This window comes from Carettochelys insculpta, chromosome 7 (genome assembly GCF_033958435.1).
Source record: "Carettochelys insculpta isolate YL-2023 chromosome 7, ASM3395843v1, whole genome shotgun sequence".
Classification (NCBI taxonomy): domain Eukaryota; kingdom Metazoa; phylum Chordata; order Testudines; family Carettochelyidae; genus Carettochelys; species Carettochelys insculpta.
Window position 1 is genome coordinate 20,904,270 of NC_134143.1, and position 27,883 is coordinate 20,932,152.

General features: G+C 40.8%; 1 protein-coding gene across 2 annotated transcripts in view; it reads right to left on the reverse strand.

Moving 5' to 3' along the window:
* OGDHL (oxoglutarate dehydrogenase L) overlaps window positions 1-27,883 on the reverse strand; it is a 106,606-nt gene that overhangs the window by 20,532 nt on the left and 58,191 nt on the right. For both annotated transcript variants that reach the window (XM_074999447.1, XM_074999448.1), the window contains exons 15-18: window positions 23,986-24,136; window positions 17,677-17,804; window positions 3,913-4,091; window positions 493-564 (exon numbers count right to left, since the gene is read on the reverse strand). In XM_074999447.1, the coding sequence (XP_074855548.1) occupies window positions 493-564; window positions 3,913-4,091; window positions 17,677-17,804; window positions 23,986-24,136 (530 nt within the window). The remainder of the gene's footprint in view (window positions 1-492; window positions 565-3,912; window positions 4,092-17,676; window positions 17,805-23,985; window positions 24,137-27,883) is intronic.

Here is a 27,883-nt window from a genome sequence, read left to right on the forward strand (position 1 = left end):
ATATAACATCAAATACTCTCAGTGCATGAATCCTTATACTACATACACATGCTGGACACAGGACACTGTTTTTAGTGTCATCTGATCTGCCTTAGAAAAGTAATACACCTACTTGTATATCCAGCTATATGAACTGGAAGAGTTACTGTCCTCTAGGAACTGCCACAAAGAAATAATACTGCCAGAAATAAATTACTCCTGTCTTCAGCTTTAAATTAAGTGCAGACTAAACACTTCAATTATTTCTATCAAAATGAATGGAGAGGTACAACAAATATTTGAGCTACACATTAAAATACAGCAACTAGCAGTCTTAAAGGGGGACTTCCAGTCCTGCAGAAAACTATTCAAGCTGCTGGGGGGAAAACAAGTACTGTGTGGTGGCAATAAATTGATTTCTAAAGTAATAACACCAACAAAATCTGGTTTAAAATATATCCTTGAAAAGCTAAGAGCAGGAATAAGGACATTGCTGTTGACAAATCTACTTACTGGATACGCATCAGAATCATCATTGCTCATCTGCAGAAACCTCTCCGGTCTGGCTGAAGAATGCTCTGGACCCTGGTAATCACATCATTTAAAAACAAAACCAACAATAGTTAAGTTGCCCTTCTCCATCACTCACTGTGCAAGTGCTTCCTGTCAGTCTAATCATCATGGAGCAGCAATGATACAGGCTGCTCACCCCACCCGCCCAGCCAGAGGAGAAGTACTGTAACAATGGCAATCAGGAGAGAGAATTCTGAAGAGGTTAACATGGTGGTGCTCATGAATGAAGGAACTGTGATCGAGTACCTTATGTAAGTTTGCCTCGAATCCAAGGGAAATGTGTCACATACAACTTCAATGTTGCTACCAGTAATTAAAGGCTAAATCGTCAATATGGCTGTGCAAGAGACAGAGTACCTCGGGCAGTTCACCCTCCTTTTACTGCAGGACAATATGGTGCAGGATGAGGATAGTGGTGAGGCACAAATCTGTGATCCTTTAAAAATGAGCAGCACACGTTCACAAGCCAGCAGGTCTCTCACACTTGGGACCATGGTGCACCTTCTAAGGGACAAGCTAGATCCCTCCATAAGCTAAGTCTTGAACACTAAGTTGTACTGCTCCCCTAAGACAACATGAGTGTGTGTAGAAGAGAAGTGAACCTCTCTTCTCTCACTACTACACCAGTTTGACATAAATCAGGATGCTCTACATATATGTGCTTTGACAAAATACTTGCAGAATCACTGGTATCCCATATTAGGTGGAATGCAGTTTAAATGGCATAGGTAAGCCAAATTACTCCTTAAAACCTTCTTAGAGGAATTTTGCATTATGCTACAATTTTATGATATAATTGGAGATGCACATCTCCTAGAACTGGAAGGGACCTCAGGAGGTCATCTAGTCTAGTCTAGTCCCCTGCCCTCTTGGCAGGACCAAGCACCATCCCTGACAGCTATCTGCCCCAATCCCTCAATGATCTCCTCAAGGATTGAACTCACAACCCTGGGTTTAGCAGCCCAATGCTCAAACCACTGAGCTATCCCTCCCCCCATTAACCATTTTATATTTATATAAAATATTTGCTTTATATTAAAATACCTATCACTCAGCCAGTGCTTTCTAGTACATCTCGAGGCACTTCACTGAAGTGATAAACATAACTGGTTCCCATTTTACAAGGGAAAGAGGAATAGAAGTCACAAAGTAAGTCAGTGATAGGGAATAGAACAGCAGCTATTGTCTTCTGACTTCCACTTGTTACCTTTATTAATAAGGCTGGAGACAATTAATCGCTATCAACAAAAGAATATGGTGTGTGGCACTATTTACTGCTGATGTACGGTATCGTTGTAAGGATGATAAATATTTATGTTTAAGACTAGCTTTCACGCCATAGAAAGCCTTACAGTATCTCATCATAAAGATGTGTCTCCATTTAACCTCTTCAACCGTTTCTCTTGGCTTATATGTTAGTTAATTCCACTTACGACTAAGGGCTTGCTACATACCACCTTCTGTTTGTGACGTCAGTGTAATAATGTAGAATCCCTGAGAACACCATAGTGATTTCTAACATCAGTAACTTAGAACAGGGGCTTGTGACATGGACTATGTCTACATTAGCCTGGAAAACTGACCCGCTCAGGGGTCAATCTTCCAGGATTCCATTTCACACATCTAATAGGGACGTGAGAAATCAACCTCTCAGGGGTCAGAAATGACCCCTGTACTCCTCACGAGACCCTGGTTTTAGGGGTTATGTAAGTCAAACTCTGAATTATAACTTCTAAGTATAAAACTGAAAAGAAACTTATCCACGCATTAACTACAGATAAGTGGGAGCTTAACAGTCTTCAGTAACAACAGGAGACCATTCAAAGCTGGTGTTAACAGTCTTTGTTTTCTTTCTCTTTTTTTTTTTTTTAAATAAAAAACCAATGAAGACGAACTAAGAGAATATGAGAAGTAACAGCAACTATATATAAAGGAAAAAGGAAGGTTTCTGAGTCTCAAGATGTCAAAATGTGGAGAGGCAGTTAGCTCTGTCTGCAGCCTGGGGCGGTTGAGAGGAACTGGCTTGAACCAGTCCATGCACATGACCAAAAGAGCACGAACAGGGAGACGTGGCAGCAACACATGCACAGACTGGCTAGATACAGCTCGAAGAGTCTTCAATCTGCGGCACCAGGATGAGCCCAACACCTACAGTGGAGCAACCATGGGGACATCACTCGAAGAAGAACCAGTGATAATCCTCAGAACAGCCCCCACTCCTTGCCTACATTTAAATTTCTTTGCTGAAATTGCTAACGAAACTGCCAGTTACAGGTGGGGAGGAGGTTTTGGACCCCCTGTCCAACAGGACATGTACAGAATCCATTAGCTAGCTGCACAAGACACCATACATACACAAAATCATCCACTGGGCACAAATACAGAGCATGTGTCAGGAGATATTATAAATGCATGGAATTAAATGTACAGAAACAGAATGGGATCAACAAGAAATGCTTTTATGTCCAGTTCAAGTGAAGGAAGGAAGAACATTTACAGCTACGGCAAGCACATCAGTATCACGATAGCATGTGTTAACGTACATTACACAATATGCTGTGTCAATGAATTCTAAAAGGAAACAACTATTGCAAATAGCACAGGGCAGAATGCTTGTCCCTTTTAAAAATAATTTTAAAGGATGCTTAGAATGATCCTTCTGTTCCAATTTCAGAACCCAGGGAGTTACATGCAGATTTTATACAGATCTGCTTCCTGATCTTTAAGTGGCTAGCTCACTAGGTGTTACTGACAAGAGAAGTAGGCAGATATTCAAATGGATTTTTTTCCCTTAAAAAAACATATTTCTTATTGGAACAAATAAAGTTTATACTAGCAAAATACAAGTATCTGAGAACCTGATATTTGTTTAATGTAACCAAGCAAAGCAAGTGTTTTAAAAACCTATTTTAACTTTACCTAACAATTCCAAGCTGTCTCCTTTGCTCCTTGCCCATTTTAGGGACCTGGCATTTTAAGTTATAAGTTTTCATAAGCAGAAAGCTTTAATATATTTTTGCATTGACACACGTTGTACTGACCAAGTATATATTTCAAAAAGAAGGTGGAGCAATGGCAGACCCCACTGCAAAATAACCCATTTGGAAGAGGTCTCTAAAATGTATCAATGCTATTTGCCTTTTGTTCTCATTCCTGGCTAATTGTCAAAACCAGTCACTGCGAGCACATTTATTTGATATAGAGAAACAAATGTGTCAGCAATATACTCTTTTTCCCTAAAAGTTATCAGAAGATCCTGAAACTGCATTTGTATGCTGCAAAGAGGGAACAAAAAATTCTGTAATTTTTATTCTAACATTTAAAGCCAATGCACATTTATCGTTCCAGTGAAAGCCTTACCATTCCTTCCATTCCATGCGGCAAAAGCAGCACAATCCCATTGTGACGAACCCACTTAGCCTGTCCCGAGCTGATAAACTGGTCTATTATGCACTGTGCGGTATTGTGGAAGTCACCAAACTGCGCTTCCCAGCACACCAGAGCATTGGGACTTGCCATGGCAAAGCCAAGTTCAAAACCTAAAAACAAACAGGTAGAAAGAAAAATGGGAAGATTATAGTCTGCTTTTCATAATCTACCACAGCAACTTTCTACTGCAAATCATTCAATGAGAGAGCAGAATATGCATCAAGAATGTCTACTTATGAAGGGCAACACAGTGTTTTCAGTAGTATCACTTCTGCTAGAAACATAAGCTGATGTGTTTATATTTGTAGAGTCCAAACCTGCAAACTCTTCCTTATGTTAGAAGTCCAAGTCAACATCCTCATGGGGAACTCTACCTTCCATGAAAAAGTAAGTATCTTAACAGCTTCTCTCTCCTGGTAAACATTTTATACACAAATCTAGATAAATCCCACCTTTTTAATAAAACTAAATATAAATATATGTATCATTAATATTTAGAGTTCAGTTCGATGAACTTGTTTTCCACCTCCTGCATTATGCAAGCTTGCAAAACGCTATGAATGTGCTTGTAGGTGCTAGCCAGAATGATTTGTTGGGACTGGTCTCTTACATCTGTAAACTGGATCTTTCTAGGTTTTTTAAATTCATGTTTTATTTACCAATTACTAGTGATCAGATACTGTGGGGAATGGCACTCTGGAAATACTTATTCAATAAATAAGTATTTGCCTGTTAACAGGCCTTCCCATTTCCTTTCCTTAGTTATGGAATCCTACATGTTCTTCTCTTGTAGAAGGTTAAGCTAGTGCCTAAATTTTCAGAACATTACAAGAGAGTCTGAAGATCTGATTATGATTCTGTAATTCTGTGGATCACGCCTTAGGTGTGCAAATGTAAGCAAAGGAAAGAAAGAGGGAACCAATAAAGGCTAAGTTTCAGACAATTTACTGGAAGCAACATATCTACAGTGTTCCCTCCTCAGAGATAAGAGGCTAAAACTTACCCCAAGTCACGCCCCTCTGCATTTTTCACTGACATCGGAAATAAGCAAACATGAGGAGCACTTCTACTGCAGAGAGGGCCTTCCTCCATAAGCTAATGCAAGCAGGAGAATTGCTGCAGGTTTCTATCAGAATAAGGAGACAGGAGATTTCTCCCTAGCTCCTCCCAAGCAACCACGCCAGAACTCCACAAGGTTCATGGGACTAGGATAAGTAAGGGAGGGAGCATGCCGCAGTCACCTTCTTTTTGGAAAACTAAGCCCAGATGTACCTGATATGGGGCACTTCCAAGCACTGTTCCCTCTGCTGTAGTGAAATCCAAAGGAGACAGAACAGGGACTTGTACGGGTCACATGACTTGGACAGCAAGTCAGTAGCCAGGCTGGAACCAGAGCCAAGGCTTCCCTAGTTTCATGATATACCCTCTACACAACACGGTCACCCCAAACTCAAAAATGTACATATGGATTCCGAATACAGACCTCAAGGTTGAGTTGAGTTTTTTATTTTTCAGGCGTTCAGGGAGACCAGATTTAAATGCAGAGGGAAGTGCACAAACGGACTGCAGTCTGATTTTCAGTATCAATCACACTTTGCACAATATGGAATTTAGCAGCCAGAAAATTTACTGCTTATTCTTAAAACCCAGCATATTCCAAGCACAAAACAGTATGCTCAACAGGTTATGGGGGCATCAGTTAGATGCAGAATAAAAGCCTGCTCTTGCCAGCAGAAGTCTGTGGCAATACTATAAATCCCCAGATCTACTGCAGAGACTGGGGTGATAATGACTGGGAGAGGCAAAAACAAACAAAAAGGTACCAGAATACAAACTGGCTATTATAGTGCATTCTCAGCAGCTGTACTATGACAATAATTGTGAACTGCTAAGATTTCAAGCAGAGTCGAATGCATGAAGACACAGTTAACTAAAAGGCATATAATAATCTCACTTTAATGATGTTGCTTAATATTAAGGTATTTTCCCCTGTTTATGTCCCACAGCTCTTTTGTGAAAAATCACCCCCTTCCCATTATAATGCTCCTACTGATACAGGTCATGACTAGTGAGAGCACAAATATTCCTACAGCAATTGAGAAGGATGCCAGGAGGCTAAGCTGCAACACACGGTGAAGACAGTCGTTATGATGGATAGACCATTCTGTTAAGTTGAAGGGTAAAACCACGCATTTAAAGCACAGCTCTGCAGCATGGAGGAAAGCTACCACAGCTTGCTTAGGGGCCTCAAAAATTATGTGCTGAGGCTTGGTCTGCACTAGGCAGGTAAGTTGATTGTAGATATGCAATTCTAGCTACAGCAATTGCATCGCTAGAATAGACTTATCTGTAATTGACTTATTTGGCTGTCCTCACTAAGGAAGGTTGACAGGACCTCCCTTACTCCTTGTGACAGTGAGGAGTACAGGGGTTGACTGCTGACCCCTGATAGGTTGATTTAGTGCATCTCCACAGGCATGCGGAATCACCCCTGGAAGATCAGCCCTGAGTGGATCAATCTTCCAGATAATGTAGACATGGCCTGAGATTTTTCTGTGGCATCCTCTGAAGGGATAGCATGCACTCTAGCCTGGGTAGATCCAGCTCTATTCCCTGTGTAAAGGGGGTAGGAAGCCAAAGACATGTCTTTTTCTCTGTTATTTTTACACAGATTAGTATCACAGGCAGTGATAGCCACAGGAGTGCAAGCACTAAATAAACCTCTGGGTACCAGGCTGGGACTCAAAGCTCTGTCCCCACTGTGCTCCCATTCACACCTGCTGACGGGCTTGGTACAACCCGACTCCAAGTTATTTTCAACAATTCCACATTTAACTGTGCCTGTGAAGCACTTACCCACAATGACAAATTTCAGAGGGGTAGCCATGTTAGCCTATTTCAGCAAAAACAAGGAGCCCTGTGGCATCCGAGAAAGGGGGTTCCACACCACGAAATCTTATGCCCAAATAAATTTTTAGTGTTTCAAATGCCACATGACTCCTTGTTTTTTGCCTGTGGAAGAGCGATTGGCAGCCAATCATGATAACCAATGGCATCTTAAAAACATTAAATACCTACAGTATTAAACGATTAAAACCCACGGGTTAAATTCTGTCCTCTCTTTGGCCACTGCAAAGCTGGGCTACTCCACTGTGGCTACCGTGGATTTATAGGGCTGTGTCTGATAAAGAATACAGTTCAATACATTTAGAAGGGACATATGTAAGAGTTGTTTGCTTATGCTGATGTCATGTATTTAAATGTAAAAGAATAAGCATTTATCTTCAAATAATGGTAATAGAATAATCCCATCCAACACATACAAAATAGAGCAGGAGACTGGTATAGTCAGTCTCTGCTGTGCTAAGATATATTAAAAAAAAGCAGCTCTCACAACAACAACATGTACACTTACCATTGCTCAGGAACAAAAACTTGAGACCAACAGAAAACACAACAGTTTGGTGTGAATTCTGTTCCTTGTACAGACTCTCTCTCTCTCTCTCTCTCTCTCTGCAACCTCATTACCCTCAGAGACAAGGTGCATGAGAAAATGTCTTTTAATGGATCAACTTCCGTTAGAGAGAAAAGATTATTCTGGGCAGCATACAGTTTTTCTTCAGGTCACTGACCTACGGAAGAGTTCTGTGTAGCTCAAAAGCTTGTTTCTTTCACCAACAGAAGTTGGTCTAGTTACTTCTCCCACCTTTGTCTGTCTAATATCCTGGGACCAAAAAGGTTACAATTCCGGTGCATGTCTAATTACATAGTGAAATCTGAAAAGTTAGAGTGCATCTAGGTGCTGAGAGATTCATCTAAACTGATCCCCATTTTCTTGTTCATTTAATAAACGCCCTTTTCAACCCATTTCTTCCCCTTTCATCTTTCCCTAAAGTTTGCCACATGTAACATGGAGACCAACAAAAAGGTTATTCACATTGTAGCCTTCCCCACTACCACTAACTTCTGACATATAAATCCATTAAAAAATAAAATAAATAAAAATAAGAAATGCAAAAGACAATCCACCTCACATTTGGAGGCTGTGCGGGTTTCTCTCTAAATCTGGTGTTTGTTCGTGCCCTTCTGCATCTTCAATTGATCTAAAATATTGGACAAGAGTAAGTCACTGAACCAGTATAACTTACATTTACAGGTGAGGTTTTCAAAGGCACAAAAGGGTTGACAGTCAATGGGCTTTGGGCAATTAACTGCCTTCTGGCCTCTGAGAAATCTTCCCCTAAAAACACTATGGATAAAATCGAAGAGCACTTTTTCTTTAACAAGCAATATTTGCTAAGCAAGTGTGTGACCTTGACCTATAGGGAAGGCCTGAAATAAACATACAAAGAAAGGTCTGGAATCACGATTTCTGCATATGATCAACCTTCTTATACCTTTAATTAGAAAAGTTTGAGGAATTATGCAACTCATGCTGACTGATGGAGACCAACTTTGCATCTTGCTATTCTTTGCACATAGTAGGCTACTGTTTCAAACTCACCAGCAAGTGCTCAGTGACAGGCTTCATGTACTTGTCATTTGTGATTTACACCATGGTGACTGGAGGCCCTTCAGGCATCTCTCCTATGGGAATTTATTGGATATGCAAATTGCTTCATGAAGTGCTGTGATATAGAAATACAGCAGGCAAAGAATACCTACACCATTGGGGAAGAAAAGAGGGCTGTAGCAGAACTAAAATGCTGAGTCTTTGATACTCTTCTGTGTTAAGAACAATTATTTAAAATAAAAGGAAATGGAAAACACCAGATGAGAGCAGCATGTTGCACTTACAGTAAGTATATGACTACTTTTTGAAGTCATCAGCACATGGCTATGAACCTGGGCCAATACAAGATTAACCTTCACTGAAAAAACCTTTCCCTTTTGTTTAGCTTTTATTCCCTTATTTTATCTTACAATTTATATCACACTGCATCAATTTCCTGCTTCTCTCTTTCTAGTTCATAAAGTCCTAGACGATCCAAGGGCTACAAGAATACAGTAATATTATTACAGAAGCACCTAGAGGACCAAACCAAGTTGAGATCCTTGTGTGCTGGGAGCTTCACATATACATATTAAGAGACAATTCCTTCACAAAAGCACTTATAATCTAAATTTTTTACAGACCAAAGTAATGAGGAAGTGGGGGAAAAATCCCACTTGAGAGCTTGAGAACTGAGATCACCCGCATAAAAAGGTTGTGAGATTTGCCCAAGCTCACACAGGACATTCATGCAAAGATGGGCTTTGAAACTAGTTGTCTGAGTCCCAGTGCAATGCTTTAACCATAAGAACATCCTCTCACAACATTTCATTTCATTTTTTTCAAAGAGATTTACATTTAGACATATATAAACCAAAGCTCTATACGTCTAAACTTTGAATGGCCACTACTGCAATCAAAGTCTGTCCTTCCAGCAGGGATGGACCAGTATATACACTCTCCTGGAAGACAGATGAATGTGTGAAACAACTTGAATACGTTAAAGGGGAAGAGGAACGTCTTAAAACAAATATTTTTATACCTGAATATATAATATACTGTTTGTATTCACTTTTGCAGAGTGACTTTTTATCCACAGTTTCTATGGAAATTCTCTTTCACAGCTGTTTGGACCCCTCTTGAAGAACCACTACATCCCTGCAGTGCTGAACTCTGAACAGCCCATCCATGACTCCAACAGATGCTCCTTGTTCTCCTCTTGCCAAAACAAGGCTGAAGAGAAGGACTGGCATTTTCCCCTTCAACTCAGTCTTTGTGGATGGTCCTAGCTGACCATCCTCATCCCCAACACTGCTATCTTCCAGAAGATTTTAAACCTCAGCCCTCTTTTTCTGCAATTTTTTTTCTGTCTCTAAGAACATTTTCATAGAGCGTAAAGCCTGTATAACTTCTTCACTGCAAGTTCCCAGAGGTATTTACAAAACAGATTTCCCCAGATAGGTTTGAATCCCATTCTAATTTTAAACAAACATTAGGAGACTGTTTCTGCTGATTGGGTGACATGGTTGAGAACATATGCAATATGGCTAATTTGTTCAGTGCTTATTTGCACATATGTTGTGTTCCACTAGGACCGGGGCAGTCTAACTTTCAGATGAAACTAAAAACAGAAGTCCTGACCATTTGTGGTCATCAACTTTTAATAAGTACGAGGGGACATAACCCTATCACCTGACCCAAATTTGGACACAGATAATTAAGTGTATCTTTATACCTGCAAATTCAAATGAATATTGTACCCCTTTTTACTGCTTGTCCTAAACTAGTGTTTAATGTTGCTGTGTACCAGGAAACACTGTTGTACTTTACCCCAGAAGGGGCTGTGTGCAAGAGGAGGATCAAGTAATAGCAACACACATCTTCTACCAGGTTCACAAGGACATGAGGTAAGTTGTGTTCATTTCAGTGTTTGCAAAGTGCTTTGAGATCCTCAGATGAAAAGCAAGGTAGAAGTGCAAGTTATCAGTCCTGTTCCTGGTGCACATGCTCTCTCAATCAGTCTTTTGTCCATGTGGCAGGGACGGGGTAGTGTGAAGCAACGTGTCAACTTGCACAACCTACTGTGTAGTCTACCCCGCAACAGCACGCATGACTGTCACAAGGACTAGCATTTTTCAAATAACAAAGTAAGGTTGAAGCTTAAGTCAATAAGATTTTCAAGTGCCCCAAGGCATAAAAAGTAAAATAATCTAGTAAGTGTTTTGGAGAAGGCCACACATGCCTTATTAGTCAGGTGTCACTGCTGCTACATTTAAAGAAATGGAACAATAGGGACTGGTATTGGAATACACAACCTCTCTTCTAAATCACTAATCTGAATACAGACCAGAAGTGCCTGGGAAATTATTAACATCTGTAGGTTCTGAGCCATGAAAACGCCAATGATCAAGAGGTAGGGAAGCCCCCTTATTCCTTCCAACAGCCCCCCACGTGAGAACCTGGCCTTCAGTTTTTATATTCTCTACCTAATTTCCTGCTGCAGTTTTAGTTGGATAGTGAAATTTACTACCTCTATCTATAAAAAATGTTGTTGCACTGCCCTAGTAACACCAGACATATTTCAGCACAGAGATGACTGCATATCAGGGTGAGATCATTATCCCCACAAAAACACAGGTCTCATTCATGATGGAAGGTACTGTCGACGTTTAGCATATTACTGCTGCAAATTTTTTTAAAATTGTCCACTAGAAACAAAATGGTACAGAAAGTCTAAGAATTAGCCTTATTCAAATCACAAGACAAATTTAAAGATTTAAGACTTCCAAAAAATGAAAAATCAACAGATAAAATGTTCTGCTTTTTCCCCACCTTTCCCACACAGCCATAAAACCACTCTAACTCCATTTCCAGGCCTAAGAAGGTCCACCAGCTTCTGCTGGTCCATCTGTTGTCTTCATATCTCATATATCTCTGGCCATGGCTACACTAGTCCCTGCCTTTCAGAAGGGGCATGATAATGAGCCACTTTGGCAGATGCTAATGGAGGCGCTACCATGAATATGCAGGGTCTCATTAGCATAATGATGACTGCACACGTTTCAAAAATGCCGCTTTTGAAACACATGCCGCCAATGTAGACAGGGGCCTTTTGAAAGGATCCCATGGACTTCGAAAGCCCCTTCTTCCCATTTGGTTTTGGGAAGAAAGGGTTTTCAAACTCCAAGGGTCCTTTCGAAACACCTCTATCCACATGGGTAGCGTGTGTACTGAAAGCACACTTTCAAAATGTGTGTGGTCATCATTATGCTAATGAAGTCCTGCATATTCATGGAAGCACCTCATTAGCATCTACTGAAGTGGCTCAATACCATGCCCCTTCCGAAAGGCGGGGGCTAGTGTAAACATGGCCTCAGAGTTCTCTCTTACCAACATGAGGCAACCACAATCTACTCAGCACTGGTAAAGCCTCAAGAGACACACTGTCCCCATTTCTGGACCACACTTTACGAAAGATGTGGACAAAAACAGAGAGCCCCAGAGGGGAGCAAAAACAAACCAACCAACCAGACAGTTCAGAAAAACCTGACCTGTAAGAAAGGGTTAAGAACATTAGGATTTGGAAGTCTTCAGAAAAGAAGAATGAGGTGCATTCCAACATGTCTTCAAACATGTTAAGGGCTGTTATTAAAAAGTGGTGGTGATTGATTGTTCCGTGTCCCCTGAATGCAGGACAAGTAGTAACTGGCTTAATCTGAAGCAAGGCAGATTTGTGTTAGGCATTAAGAAAAGCTTTCAAAATACAAGGTTAATTAAGCAATGAAGCAGTCTTCAAAGTGAGGCTGTTGACTCCTTATCATTGGAGTTTAAGAACAGGTTAGATAAACACCTGCAAGGGATGGTATGAGCATTTTTGATTCTCTTTCTCCTACATGACCTCTGAAGGTCTTATCCAGCCCTTCACTTCTTTGATTTTATGACTCTGAGGCACTTGAGACCTTAGGAAAGTCTTAGAACTCAGGACGTCAATATCCAACCACAGCTCAACAGAGAACCATAATCCCCTATGGAGACTATCATCAATAAGAGATCTGTTGGAGGTTCAAGGGAAAAAAAATGAAAGTTCATAAAAAATATTAAAGAATCAAAATAAATATGTATTAGCAGACTGTGTGTATACGGGAAATGTAAGTTACATCTGCTCTATCCGGGCATCTTGAGAGAGGAAGGAACTGGTGAAACTTATTCTGGCTTCTAACTCAATACCTTCACAGAGCAACCTAGTCATGTTCCCAGACTTCCCTATTGCTGAAACTGAATAACCTGCAGCTAAAACACTATTTATGTGAGATTTGAATTGAATTGCAATAGCCTGGCTGCTACTAAAGCAGAACACCCAGGTAGATACAACCATAATGCTTAGCTCTGGTATGTCCTCTTCATCTTTAGAGCTCAAAATGCTTTTTACAATGGGTAATATTACATCTGTTTTACAGATGGACACACAAAAAGAAGATATTTGCTCAAGCTCAGGCAGCAGATTAGCAACAGAGCAGGGAACTGAATCCACCCGTGCCAAATTCCATTCCTGTGACCTGTCCAGGAGGCTATACTGTGACAACCGAAATGTAACAGAAGTGCTCCAAATTCAACCCAGAGATGTACATATTGCACCTTGCATACACAAACAATTAAAAAATACAAAACAGCTAAGTAGTTCTGGCTTTACCACTGATGCAAAAATCAATCAAAATGTTTCCATGTAGCAGTTATACCCCAGGTGCTGCTACCATGTAAAGCAACAACATGGTGCAGAGCCCACAACTCCAAACAGGAGCCAGCTCTCTGGTTTTTCACCACCAGGGAAAACAGTTTGTGGCTATGTCATGCACGGTCATGAAGCTATCCAATCCATTCTTACTCAAATGAGCTCTAATCCACAGAAACTAAGAGAATTCTCAAAATGATTCTGAGCCTGTTTCCACACTACCATGGAAGATCAATCTGTTCAGGGTCAATCTTCCAGGGTTTTGTTTCACATCTGCAAAAACCAGCGCTTTCTGGGGTCAGCCTCGACCCCAGAACTCCTCGCAAGCAGCTAGGATTAAGGAAGGTTGAGGGAGAAATAGACCCCTTGACCTTCTTCTGTGAGGACAGCCCTAGTAGTCAACCACTGATAAGTCAATTTTAGCTACGCAATTGGAGTAGCTAAAATTGCTTATCAGTGGTCAACTGCTATGTCTAATACAGACCTAGTCTGAATTCCGACATATTTATATACTCACAAATTAAGTCCATCATCTTAATTTCTTTTTCCTTCATAGCCACACCGCAATATTAGAGGGGTAGCCGTGTTAGTCTGGATCTGTAGAGCAACGAAGGGTCCTGTGGCACCTTATAGACTAACAGAAAAGTTTAGAGCATGAGCTTTCGTGAGTTAACTCACTTCTTCAGATGCTCAATATCAGAGACTTACAGGACAAATCACTCCAAATTTTCTTGAAAAATGTTGTGTGTGTAGTATGCGTAACAGGAGAACAAAATAAACTCTGCTCCTTTTTCCATCTACTCTTGAAGCAGCAAACTCTGAGGCTCAGAAAGTGCATAATTCTCCCTTTCCCCAGTTTTTGTATTCAATGGAGGACAGCTCAGAACGAAGTCACTAACTGCTCTCCATAGACAGCCCTCTTTCCCAACACACTCCATTAATCAAACAAATGCTGCAAAAATATCTGGCACCCAAAGAGCATCCTGCATACATTAAACTAAAATAAGAGTTTCCACATAGGGATTTAGATCAGTTTAAACACCCAGATTTAAACTTAAATTGGTGCAACTTTCTCCTGTAGACAAAAATTTAGGGTACAAATGCTATGGTGATGAGTAAGATGAAATATGTCTGCCTTTATATCTGCAGTACTACTGAAACTTGTGTAGTGAGTACCTAAGCCTAGATTTTCCATATAGACTAGAATAATTACTCCTGTATCTATGCAATTTGTTGTTTTTTTGGCTTTTGTTGCATATGTTATCTTTGAATAATGATGTTTACTTTTACAGGAATAATTTTGATACTGTCATGCACTAAAGTTGTTTGAATATTAAACTTTTAAGAATGCCCTTTAAAATTAAAAAAACACATAGAAAGTTATGTGGAACAGTTCCTACTTCTAGCCCTATAGAGCAAACTCTTTCATATCTGGCAGCTCCAGGACCAGCAGGCTCCAGATATTCAAATATCCTGGATAACAGAGAGGTATTCCTAGCAATGCATAACCACTTAAGGAAAACAAGATTAAATATTAAGAAACAAAAACCTGTACATAGTACTTTATTTACGAACAACATTAGTATTGTACACTAACCTGATACTGTATTTGCTGTGTTTATTTATATTTACTTTCAGTATACTATACTTATAGAAAATTTACTTATGGTTAAAATGCCGGTTATTTGAGAGTTTTGGATAATCGAATTCCAGATATGAAATGGTTTACTTACAACAAACGTAGACATTAACTGGAATGAAGTGTTGATTTCTCTCCTGTGAAATAATCTATTCCAAGTGCACAAAGATTCCTGACCACTTGGAAGCTACGACATTACATTAACAAACAATCCATTCAAAAAACTTTCCTTAAAAATGTTACTCACAAAATGGATTAGAATGACAAATAACTTATATTTGATCAAAGTTCTTAATAAAAGGAGGTAAACATGCATTTGGAGCTCTCTCAGCTGAACACTATTTCTCTCAATAAATAGACGTCTGCAAAGGCAAACATTTTCAAGAGCCATGATACATGGTAAATGTTAACCAAATTAATTAAAGTCATTACAGCTCAAGAAAGAGAGAAAGGTCTTAACTATATTAAAATTTAACCCATTCACATACAAGATAGTAATTTTAATAAAAAGATTTTTTAATCTGGTTTGTCATGCTTATTCATTGTAAATTGCTCGTTTCCTTTATTGGTGAAGAATGCTATAGCCATGGATTTTTAAAATTGCATTATTTGCAAATATTACCATTAGTAATAACATTAATTAGTACTCATGTACTACTCCCTTCATCCACAGATATTTAAAAGGAAATGCAAAACAATTTTACTGCCATTTTAAAAGACAATCCATTGCTTCCTTGCTGTTTTCAAATCCTGGAAATATCAGATTTGAACAGTCACACTATAGCAGGCTGTACTTTGATCTGTCAAGTCTCTCAACCTAGATGAAGGTAAAAGCCATGCTCATTTAAAAATATTGCTTTAATGTTCACTTTTTCATAAGCAGACATTTGGGTGGTATTGTGGTGGTTTAAATGAATTTACAATCACCCCACTTACCTAGTTGCAGAACTTCGTGTACCAATTTAAAAAACACATACAATTTATATACAATTAAAAAGCGAGGAGGTTCAAAAAAGTCTTGTATGAAATTGTCCTTTTGGATACATCAACTAAATATTAATATACCCATTTTACAGAGGGACAAACTGAGGCACAGACTAACAAGGTGCCCCACTTCTGGTCACACATCAGGATCAAGAAAACAACATACAAAGACACTCCCCAACTCTGTGTTGTTTTAACCATACAGCCTCACTATCTGAATTTTAATAGTGTGGCATAAATAACATACATATGTTAAAACAGAATCCTCAAGATGTTTATAAAGTCAAATATCCATATAACAGATGCTAATTTTATGGTAAGCCACTGTTCTTCACTGTTAATCCAGAGTCAATAAAACTTCTTTATATGTTATGAAATACATCAATTTATTGTGTGCTTCACATATGATTCTCTTTGCCACCCCCTGCTTGCCTGAGTGAGGCCATCCATTCACCCTCTGCTGAGGGTGAAGTATCTGGCTGGTGCTGAAGTACAATTTGATTCACCATGATTCATGAAATTTCTAACAAAGATTTGCGATCTCAATTTACGTAGTGTATTCAGAACAGCACACAATAAAGGTAAGGTTGGAACTGGTTTTCATATCTATATTCCAAGGCACCCATGATTTTATTCAGAGCACCACCTCACATTCTAATTATTAACCGCTATGTAATGTGGTTTTACAAAAAGTTAAAATCCCTATTTAGCAATCTGATGCCCTCAGAAGAACCCACCACTCAACAATATAGAGAGAGTATATTTTCAGGTGTGCCAATGCATGAGATGATAGAACATTCTACATCAATTTAAATTTCACTTTGAATCTGACTGCTTTACAATTTTTTCCACAATCTTTGTTAATGAATTTCTGCAGAAACTGCTCCACACCCTTCTCCTGAAGCAGGCTTTAAATACCATTAGTAAATAACAAAAAAAATGTACAAGATAGATACCTTGTGTGTTTCAGCTTTATACTTTAGGGTTCAATTAAACTATTCTCATGTACAAAACAAACCAGCAGTCATGTAGCAGTTTGAAGACTAACAAAAGAATTTATTCGGTGATGAGCTTTTGTGGGACAGACCGAATTCCAGATTTGAAGAAGTGGGTCTGTCCCACAAAAGCTCATCACCCAATAAATTCTTTTGTTAGTCTTTAAAGTGCTACAGGACTGCTTTTTTGTTTTGTGAAGATACAGACTAACACGGCTACCTCTCTGTGACTATTCTCATGTAGGGTTTCTGAATTTTTATCCTTTTCTTTTCTCCTCTCACACCATCCACCATTAGATTTTAAGCAACTGACAGGAACAATGGTGGGGAGGAAGCATTTTTGTAGTAGGGGTGTAATGATGCTACAGTTCGAGCACATCTGCACAAATGACATGGTAAGCGTGGTCAATTTCAAAATTGAAAATAAAAAGTTTGAACTGCTACAGTCCATTTTACCTATCTTGGTGGGGTTTGTTTGTTTTTTAAAAGACACAAGGAGACCAAAGCATGGTCCATTATAGAAGGGCAGAATTTGGCTTAAGGCACTTTTTTGGTTCTTTCTTAAATGGAAACAGAAGTGCTAAGATATAATGAAAAGCTATTTTTGTTGCATTTTCAGCCTGCCCAGGGGCAGGAAGCACCCAAAATCTAAGAGGCTCAGATAAGAATTTTAAATGTTTGAAATAGAGAACCTCTCAATATATGCAGGTTGAACCATATCTAATTTACAGTCTAACCAAAATTGCTCCTATTTAGCAGTCATCAATTTCCAGTTCTCATGAGACAGATTGTACTTCATCAAAAACAAAAAAACCCACCACCACAACTTTTCCATCCGGCATTTTCTGAGACTTACCTAAAACGCCATACTCTGAAAGGGAGCTATTACACACAGTGTAGGGGGCTTGCTGCTGCCAGAGATGATTCATGGGAACACATGTCCTCTTGTCAACTTCTTGATCATGTAGTACATGGTGGCGATGGCTACCAAGAGATGTAGATGCAAATGATTATTTGGCTGTATATTTTCATGTATGCCTAAAGATTAAGTTTCCTTATACCTTGGAAACCATGTCCTGGCAACTGTGATATCAATGGAATGACCCCTTCTGTAGAATGTTGTAACTCCTGTCTGAATCAGAGAAGTACAACCATACATAAGACTAGAGTATTCACACAAAAATTAATGCGCTTTCATAGGCTAGTCAGGTTTGGTTTTATTACTCACCACGACTTAAGAAATGAGAATGAATCAGCATCACGAAAGCTTTTTCTAAAAATATTTAGAAGCTCTTTTATTGTTAAGTCAGTTTTTAAAATAGCAGTATGTAACCACTACCATTAGAACACTAATTTTGTTACTGGGCAATAGGTACGGAAGGTAAACAGCCATACTTCTGCATGCAACACAACATGAAAGATGGAGAGCTCTGTACAAAGGGTAGCTTTTCACACATACACTGAGTTGTGAGTTTCTATTAGGACCTCTTCATAAGATGCCTGTGGATTATTTTTTATATGAAAATGTCACCTATTATTTTTAAGGACCAAGACTTAGAATACCTGCCTCCTTTTCCTCACTTTGTACTGCCATTCCCATCTTTTACCGCTCCCCAGAACTTCATTAATCAGCATTAGAATGGTGCTCCAAGGAACATTATCAAAACAGAGATGCCAGAAGTAATTACTGTAATCCATTAACTCCCTGAGCAAGACTAACTGAGTGAATCACACCAATATGTTCAGCTCTACAATCAGGAAGGTAAGGAGGGCTATTACACTGATAATAGCTATTATGTGCTGTGTAGCTGCCGATGCTGAACAAATTAGAGACAGTTTCTCTCTGTAGTCCCTTCTGTTCTAATGCATCTTAGCAAAACAGCTCTCAAATATATATAGAAATTAATTAACAGCATAAGATCAGGGACAAGCAGGATTATTGAAGAGAATCAGTAAAAAGAGGGAGGAAAGGTAACTCTGAGGTAAGAATGCTTTCTTGATGCTCTCTCCCCTCCCCACCACCTCCAAACCTACAAAGGGAAAATAAAACTAATATGTGACATGCTTTTTGGGATGACATTTAAATTCCCTAATAAATATTGATAAATATTGACTGAAATAAGCATAGCTGGTGAGACATTTCACCGGACACCTCACACAGAGACAAGGATCACATCTTGATGTTGCATTAACCTTTAGAAGTCTCTGTGCATCAGCATGAAGAGTTGCAAATTTGAGTTCCCTCCTTCCTCCCCTCCCTAGTTGCTGGAAGAGTAAGGGACTGTGCTTTCATCTGCAGCAGCAGCCAGCTTCCTTTCCACTGTTAATTATAAACATGGAGTGCAGAGGTGGGACACAGACAGCTCATTATGAATTCTACACACTCAGTGGCTCTGCGTAGTGAGAGCTAATGGGCTAGTGTCCCCTGAGAGAAGAAACAACATAATGGGATACTGTGTGGACGCTGATGGATACAGCACAGCACCCTGTATCTTGCCCCAGTTCCCTAACGAGCCTTTATTGCCCAATGTCACCACAAAGCTCTGACTGAGCCCTGGTGTGAACCAAACTGTCATGGGAAGTGCAGATGACTAAACTACAGCTAACACCTTAGGAGACTAAAAGTTAGCAAAGACAAACAACTGCCCTGATGCTCTCATTATGGCACCATAATACATATAGTACTTCTAACATTTCTAAAATATTAATTTTACCTCAATAGATTTTTACACTAATCACAGGTTGAAGCAAGGGGACAGTGCACACAATGCTCAGTCCTCAGCCTCTCATAGAGGGGCTTGTTCTAATATCAGTGCATGGGAATTCTGAGAAATGCCTGTTAATGTTTATTAGAGTTACACACATTTGTAACATCATATCAGGTCCCATCAACTGGGCACAGCAGACAAGATTTATTTAAAAATACAGTCTCTTAGTAGTGCCCCTATCTCCTGCTGAAATCAGTCTGAATATAATGTATTATTCCTTGCCAATTTCTACAGAGATTTATTTTTACTTTTTAAATACCAGCGTTGGCTATATTATGACCTACCCTCTGATTTTTGGAAGCACTTTCTAATTTCATTCCATTTTGTCAGACTGTTCATAACCAACTGCAATTAAGATGTAAAGTCATTCCACTCTTGGAAAAGCACTTGGCAGATCATTCACACTGCTGCAGGCAAACATGAGCTTAACAGTAAAGCAAGAGCAGGCTACTATAAATCAAACAATTATGCTCACGGAAGGCTTCAGTGTTCAGCTCCATAAGCATTTGTTATTTCATTTTCCAAAAGGCTGATCAATAAATCCTAGAGTTACAATCAGATAGCATACGAGCCTCTTGCTAACTTAGCTAGTATGAATGGCATGTGGTTTTGGGTGCTCCCTACAGGTATGTCTGCACTGCAGCTGTCAGCTGAGTCCTAGTGTGGATACCCCAATTTGTGCAAGCTCTGCTCAAGCTAATGCACTGATATAGCATAGACCTTGCATCTCCGACCAGCATTCAAGCTTGGACTTGGAGGTCAGGTGAGCTTGGAATCAGGTGGCTTCCCCAGCACAAACAGTTACCCGTGCCACAATATCAGAAATTATTTTAGCACAACCTGTGTCCATCCATCTGCAATGGAAGTCGCCCTGACAGCTGCAGTTTAGACATACCCTATGGCTATGATGGCTCTAAGTGACTTACCACCTTACACATGCTTTGAAGTGAGGTTGTTTGTTCTAAAAATAAAGCCACAATCAAAACCAGAGACCGGGGGGTGGGGGCACAGTTTTGAACATGTCATGAACAAAGAGTTTAACATTGAAACTAGGAAGATAAATCTGCTGAAAGTATTTTTAATGCTTCTCCCAATGATTCCACTGAAATGGCAGTAAAAGATGAAAGTAGAGAAAGAAAGCATCAAAAGGTTTGATACCCAATGAAGTTAAGCAGGAAACTGTGGAGCTGTATAGAAGAAGGAAACAAGCTAACAGACCAAATGGGCTCATCATGAGCCACTGTAGGCAATCAATCACACCAAGGGCAGCTGCTAGTTCATCCGCTATCAGAAATGAGGTTCACATCAAAGGATTCCATTAAATACATCATTCAGATTTTACTCCACTGAGAGTCAGCTCTGGACAGGAGCACCACTTCTATTTTTCAAGTGATCAAGTTCTGTATTCATTCATGTCTAAGACACTGCAAACCGCTGTTTTCACAGGACTGCACGCTCCAACAGCAGGAAGGCAGAACTGGTAATTTCCGCTTCTGTCTCCCTGTTGCTGGGGATTAAAAAACATCTTTGTATTGAGAATTTGATGCTTATGGTGGAGATGAAGAATGAGGGGTGTCAGTACATGCCACTGTCCACCTGACTGAGCTCCTACCACTGCTTTTGCCTGTTTGGCTGGCTGGTGGGGAAGAGAGGCATGGTACTGAAAACATGTAGTGAATAAGGGCCCCACCTGAACCTGCCCCAGAGCAGCTGCCAGCAAGCTGAGGACAGACCACTTGAAGCGTGAGGATAATACTGTTCCATCTTAGCTAATGGTAAGATATAAGGGATACAGGATTGTCAGGCTGAAATTGTACTGAGGATCCCTGGAGAGGAAACAGGACTGCTAAGTGGATGGTTCTGAGCTTCACAATGTGTGCATGAAGAAAAGCTTCTGGGAGAGACCACAAGTGTGACTCTGAAGCTTATTTAAATAAGCTGCCTCACCCCTGCATGGAGACATCTGTCACCAGAGTCTTGCCAGGCAGAAATGCTTAGAAGAGTTCCATATTGAACATTTGAGGAGATCCTTCCACTAGTTTAGAATAGGGAAAGGGTTTCTTGAGGCGGGGGGGGGGGGGGGGGGGAGGAGTGTATGATCACCACATGCATGTGGTGTTTCTTCTTGGGTAGATAGAGATTTCAACCACTCTTTCACAGAGCATCAGTCAAGTCTGGTACGATGTGCAACGAGCTTATGAGATCATAGAAATATGAGCCACATTTCACTGATGTTCTTGAGTGGGCTTGCAGTTGGCTGCGGAGACCTACGACAAAATCCCTGCTGTAGGAGACAGGCCTCACTGTCCTGGAGTCTAACACCACTACTATGAGATGTGCTCTGACTCTGAGCCAGTATGGGTTTTTCCCCCTCTTACGGGTAGACCTGGATTCTTTGTCACTTTATTCATCAGTCCTGGCAGCTCATCTATTCTTAAGGCTGTGGAAGAGACCAGAAAGAGCTAGACCTGTACTGGTCAAAAGGCGGGCCTACCAGCAACCTGAGGATTTTGCTACAGGACAGATGGATTGATTTGGAAATAGGAACCTTGCATGACAAGAGCCGCAAACCAGCCCTGATGATCCAATAAGGGGATTAGAGACAAGAGTCAACATCCTGAAGTTAAAATGTCAAATGGGAGACTTCAAAGGTCCCACATGGCCTGAAAATTCCACTTTTCCTTTTTGAGTAAGAAAAAAATAGAAATAAAGATCTCTATTCCCCAATGCCAAGGTCCCATTGCTCCAATTTGTAGAAGGGACCTGCTTGTTTTAACAGACACAAGAAGGATACCTACAAAGGAATGCAGAAAGTAGGGCGAAAGTGGAAAGGAATAAGATATCTCTCACTTATTATCTCCAAGACCCAACATTCTGAGGTAACTGTAGCCCAAAACTAGAGAAACCTTTCTGACAATAAAAAGGCATTTGTCTTGGGCTGATGGAAGTGCTGTAAAAAATGCAAAAAACATTCTCTGATAGTTCTGTTATCTTCAATGATGGCATCAGACCTGCTGCCAGGTGGAAGCCCAAGACTGCAGGAACAGAAGAAAGACCAGAGACAAAGCCCATTCATGATGGAAATTCTGTCTCTTCCTCAGTGGCTCTGTGGTCCTCTGTGGCTGATGGTATTATTAGATATAGGAGCATTGTCTAGAAGACTGCTGCTGGGGTGATCACTTCCCTTTGGGGTTTGGACACAGAGGCTTTGTAAGAGGGTACCTTGAGGGCCAAGCAGCCCAGGTAGTGACATACCTGATTTCTGGAAAAGTTGCCTGAGCCATCCAGCAGGGGGACCTGAACCATCCCAGCCCACCAGAACCCAGACAAGGGCCCCAGGTGAGTCAACCCCTGAACATGGGGCCCTCTCTGCAGGGAGTCTAAACCTACTGTCCTGGTCTATTTCTTACTACTGTCCCTTCCTTACTTGCCTCCAGTAGCAGCCCCATTGTGGACCTGGGCAGAACTCTGCCATGGTCCTGGGCTCTGCTGGGCAGAGTAATCATAAGTATGGTGAGGCCAAACTCCACAACATCTCTGTTTTTCAATCACTCACCTACCTCAGTTGCTGGAGGCTCCTAGGTGTCTCACAGTCATTCTTGGCTAGGAGAAAGTCTTTACTCCCTTATGGCAGCCTTAGCTGGCAGGCTGGTGACTCTTCCTCTCAGCTAAGGAAACAGGTAACTCATACCACTTCACAGTCAGCTCCTAACTGAACCACATCCTCTTTTTCTCTCTTCCCTCCAGGCCTGCAACTGGCTATAAATATAATGGGACTCAGCCAGCTTTTGCCCACCAACTTGGCAGGGGTTGTTTCTCCACTTCACCACATGCACAAATAGCTCAGACCCATCCTCTAACCTTTCAGTGAGTGGAGGTCTCATCTGTTCTGATGTTAAATGGTTTGTTGCCTTCCAATTGGAGGTCCTTGACTGTGGTTAGGACCTCCCCAGCCTCCTGAAAACTGAAACCATATTCACCTCTTCATCGCTAATGCAGTGGCCATAATGCACACTAGCGTCCGACATGTTGAGCACAGCCTGTAATGAAGTGTGGGCACTCAAATGTCCCTTTGCCAAGACAGATTTGATCTTGGTGTTCCTTGGGGAGATAATGCAGTATATTTGGAGTGACTAATCAGCTATTTTCATATGGAGGCTAACCTATGAATACACCTTGTGGCCAGGGACACCCAATTCTCTTTGGTCCTTCTCTCCTGATGTGGTCTTTGGAGGTCCCACCTGTTTCGATCCCTCCTAAACATTTGTCATAATTCATTATGAACTTATAGTTCCTTCTAAAGGTATTGTAATTCCTTCTAGGGTATCATGAGTCACAAGAAAGTCCCAGATTGTATTTTCATGCAGTTTTTCAGCAGCAGACAAGTTGGTACTAACCTAAAAGTGCCTCTTTCAACATCCTGTCCACTCAGTCGGACATGGATCCCTTCTTTCAGCAAAGATCCAAAAGCCATGTATTCTCCCAAGGCCCAATCTACAACTCTGTTCTTGATCATTTCCAATCGGCCTTTCAAAATCCGAGACAGCCCTATATTGGGGCAAGAACTGAGAATTAGCGAGACCTGCTCACAAATGTTTCCACATACATATTATATCCCCCTTTTTCAGAATGCAGAGTCTGGGCCAGGAAAATGTGTCAGGTTTGAAAGGTTTCTCCCACAGCTGATCTAATATTCCTGGTATATCCATACCAGCAGTAACACAAATTAAAAACACACATAGATACTACTACATCCAACAACACATAACTGTGTTTAAAAACAGATCAAGAAGAGTGGGATAGAAATAGCTAACTTCCCAGTCAATATCTGACAGGGATATTATCATGATTGAGTGATAGGAAATAAGGTCAGATACAAAGTTTGCCACGAAGATTATTGTGCAGCATTTCAAAAGGACCTTCTTAAACCAGATTTAGTTCTATTTTGCGGAAGACTGAAATTAAGGGACTGGGGTTTGTTGGTTCCATTTTTACATACTACTTGTCCAATACCAATTTTTATTTAATTTGAAATGGATATGCATTTTCAGTTAGCATATGATTTACACACCAGCTATTTTCTACAGGAAGATTTTACAATAAGTGCACAGAAATTTAAAAAAAAAAAAATCACAAATTGTAACTGTAATTGTAATTATTAACTTTTACAGAGAACAAAATTCCTTTAATCAAACTGTGAGAAAACAAACCTTAGGAACTGGGTGTCATATTTTACTCTGCTCTGTACTTCTGCATCCATACTGATGCATTCCCGTCACCATTTGCCACCCACTTTGCAACACCTCCAAAATCCATCTTTCTGCTTCTCCCCATTTCTACCACAAAAGCCCTTGTCCTTGCTAAACATGCACCTCACTTCAATTACCACATTCTTCTCACCTCCAGCCCCTTGATTCTTGTCTCTTCAGTCTGCTCTGAATCTGTCCAAAATGTTCATCTAGCCATATGCGTGAATCCAGCTTTGTCCAAAGCCACCACATCTGTCTTCACTAGCTTCTCAACACTCTTCGTCCTCTTCCGAGTTCTCCACATGTAGGCCTGGTCTACGCTAGGCAGGTAAGTCAACTGTAGATATGCAATTCTAGCTACAGCAGTTCCATAGCTAGAACTGACTTATCTGCAATCGACTTACCTGGCTGTCTTCACAGAGGAGGGCCAATGGGAGAAAATCTCCCATCAACCTCACCTACTCCTCGTGAGATTGAGGAGTACAGGGGTTGACTGCTGATCCCAGATAGTTCAATTTTGTGCGTCTCTACCAGGTGCGCGAAATTGAACTCCAGAAGTAGACCCTGACTGGATGGATCTTCTGCATAGTCTAGACATACCCTTATTTTACACTTCTATGCCACTCTAGTCTCTCTGCTTCTAACCATTGTCCCTCCTTGGGTTACCTCCTACTGCCATGGAGTGTGTGGAAGGGCCTCACCAGGCCCGCCAACAGAAAAGGGGACAAAGAGGGCAGTTGCCCCACGGCCCAACATCTGAAAAGGGGCCCAGTGCTCTGACAGCAGCAGTGGCACAAGCTCCAGACCTCTTTCAAATGCTGCACTGCGCTGCCCCATGCAACTATGAAGGAAATGGTGGGGGGAACGGCACAAGCTCCAAGATCCAAGGGGCCTCTTTGTAATCCCTAAAGCCATGTCCCTGGGAATGGGAAGCCATAGGGTGGAGAGGGTGGGGGGGTGGTAGGAAGGGGCAGGACTTGTGGGATGGTAATGGATAGGTCTCTCCCTGGTACTCCCGGGCTGGACTGTGCAACTGCTCCAGCTGGAGATGGCTTGTGGGCCAGGAGTTTGAGACCCCTGCTGTAAAGCACAATCTAGATGCTCTATAAATAAAGACAACATGCCTTCTCAACAAATGACCCAGATTCTACTGATGTGTCTTTTACAAGAAATCTGTACATTAAATGTAGCAAAGGGCTATTATAAATGCATCCAAGGATTGACTGCTACACTGTACAATCTGAATCCCCTTCTTGATAAATAATTTGTGTAACTACAATTAGTAAAGTCAATTAAATGCCACTTGAACACAAACACTGAAAATGTTTAATTGAAAGCATTGCCATAACATCTTTCTGGGAATTTTAATCACATAAAATACTCTCAACCAATAAACTCAAGATTCAATCACCAAAAACTACTTCAAATTTTAAAAACAGCTCTTCTGGTGGTTTCTGATGAGTGCCCTCTAATGGGGCACTTGGGATCCAGGTTGAGGAATGAACCTCCCCAAGTCAGATCTGCATAGTAAAGTTCTGTCAATCTGTGCAAGGAAAAAACACAGACTGGCCACTCACTGCAGCTCCTGTCAGATAATCTGAGCATTGGCTCTTGCTCTGGAGTAAAAACACTGACACACCTTCATGGAGCACCTTCCATTCCAACTCCCAATTGCTTCCTTTCTTCATCTGTTCTGGTGGCATTGGGAACATTTTAGAGTTCTGTGCACAATAGTTTGAGCACTATTGCCTAAGTCTGCATCCAGACTAAAAGCTGTGTGTACACATGCAGGAGAATCACACTTACAGTATCCTGATAGTCTTAGAGGAATGTCACTCCACAGAGAAACAGAAACCTATTTTTAATTGGAATGCGTACACAACACATTTAAATTGATCTTCTGGCAATATTAATTTAACACATATCACAGAGCTTCTTGCACAAATGCACACCAAACTTTTAAAGTGAATTCATAAAGTGATTGCTTCATAAAACACACTAACAACAATTAGGGATTCCCTTAACACTGTCTCTTACATTTAATACTCCTGAAGGAAAGTACACACAGAGGATCCTATTGCAGCCTGACACTGAGAAGAGAGATATAGATACATATTTTGAAAAATGGTCATGGAGGGGAAGTGTCTCTGAGGAGGCTCCTATGCTGTAAACACCCATCCTACCCTGGTGAACTTCCTGCACCTGAAAAGAACAAGGTGACTGGGGGTTACTGTGTCAGGCAGGCAGTTCCACTCCCCCACCGGGAGAGCATATTGCCTCTCTAGTGCCATCAGATTCCATCAGCTCAGGGATAAAGAAATTGTGCTCACAACTTGCAGACCACTACCCATTAAGCTGGTCACATATTTAAATTTAATCCTTAGAGTTACTAGTCCAGAATTAATCCCCTTGATGCCAAGAGCTAAGATTTTTTTCAGAAAGAGCATGGCTCTCTGTAGCAAGACTTATGGTGGCCAACAGACTTGTCTGGCCCCTGAGCAAGGTGTGGGGGAAGGAAGACAACTGGTTCTAGGCTCCTGGAGCGGAGACACTTCAGGCAAAAGTGGCAGGGCTGGGACTAGCCTACCCTCACCACCTTTCAGTACCATCTGGAGCTCCAGAAGTGATTTAAAGGTTTCAATATGCTTGCTGCAGTATCAATGGCAGTAGCTGAAAGCCCTGGAACCTTTTGAATCTCCAAACCCTGGGGCAGTTCCCCTTTATCCCCATTCCCAGTGGAGGGCCTGGAAGATCTAAATATATTCACTGCACTGTCTGTGTGATGTCTGCCCACCACCTGAAAAAGTTTGACCAAACTTGCTCACACAAAGCACACTACAATAATATGCCATTTAATTACTTCCGAAAACGATTCCTTGAAACAAGCAGTATTGTCTGACTGGACTAAGCTATGTCCTTGTATGAAGATTAAATTATTTATCCACAAGGAAAGTATCATAAGGAGTGGTCTCCATAATCTTAACTACGCTTCTAGTATTAAAATGACGTGCTCAGACCTAAAGCTCCCATTTTGGGAAGCAAATTA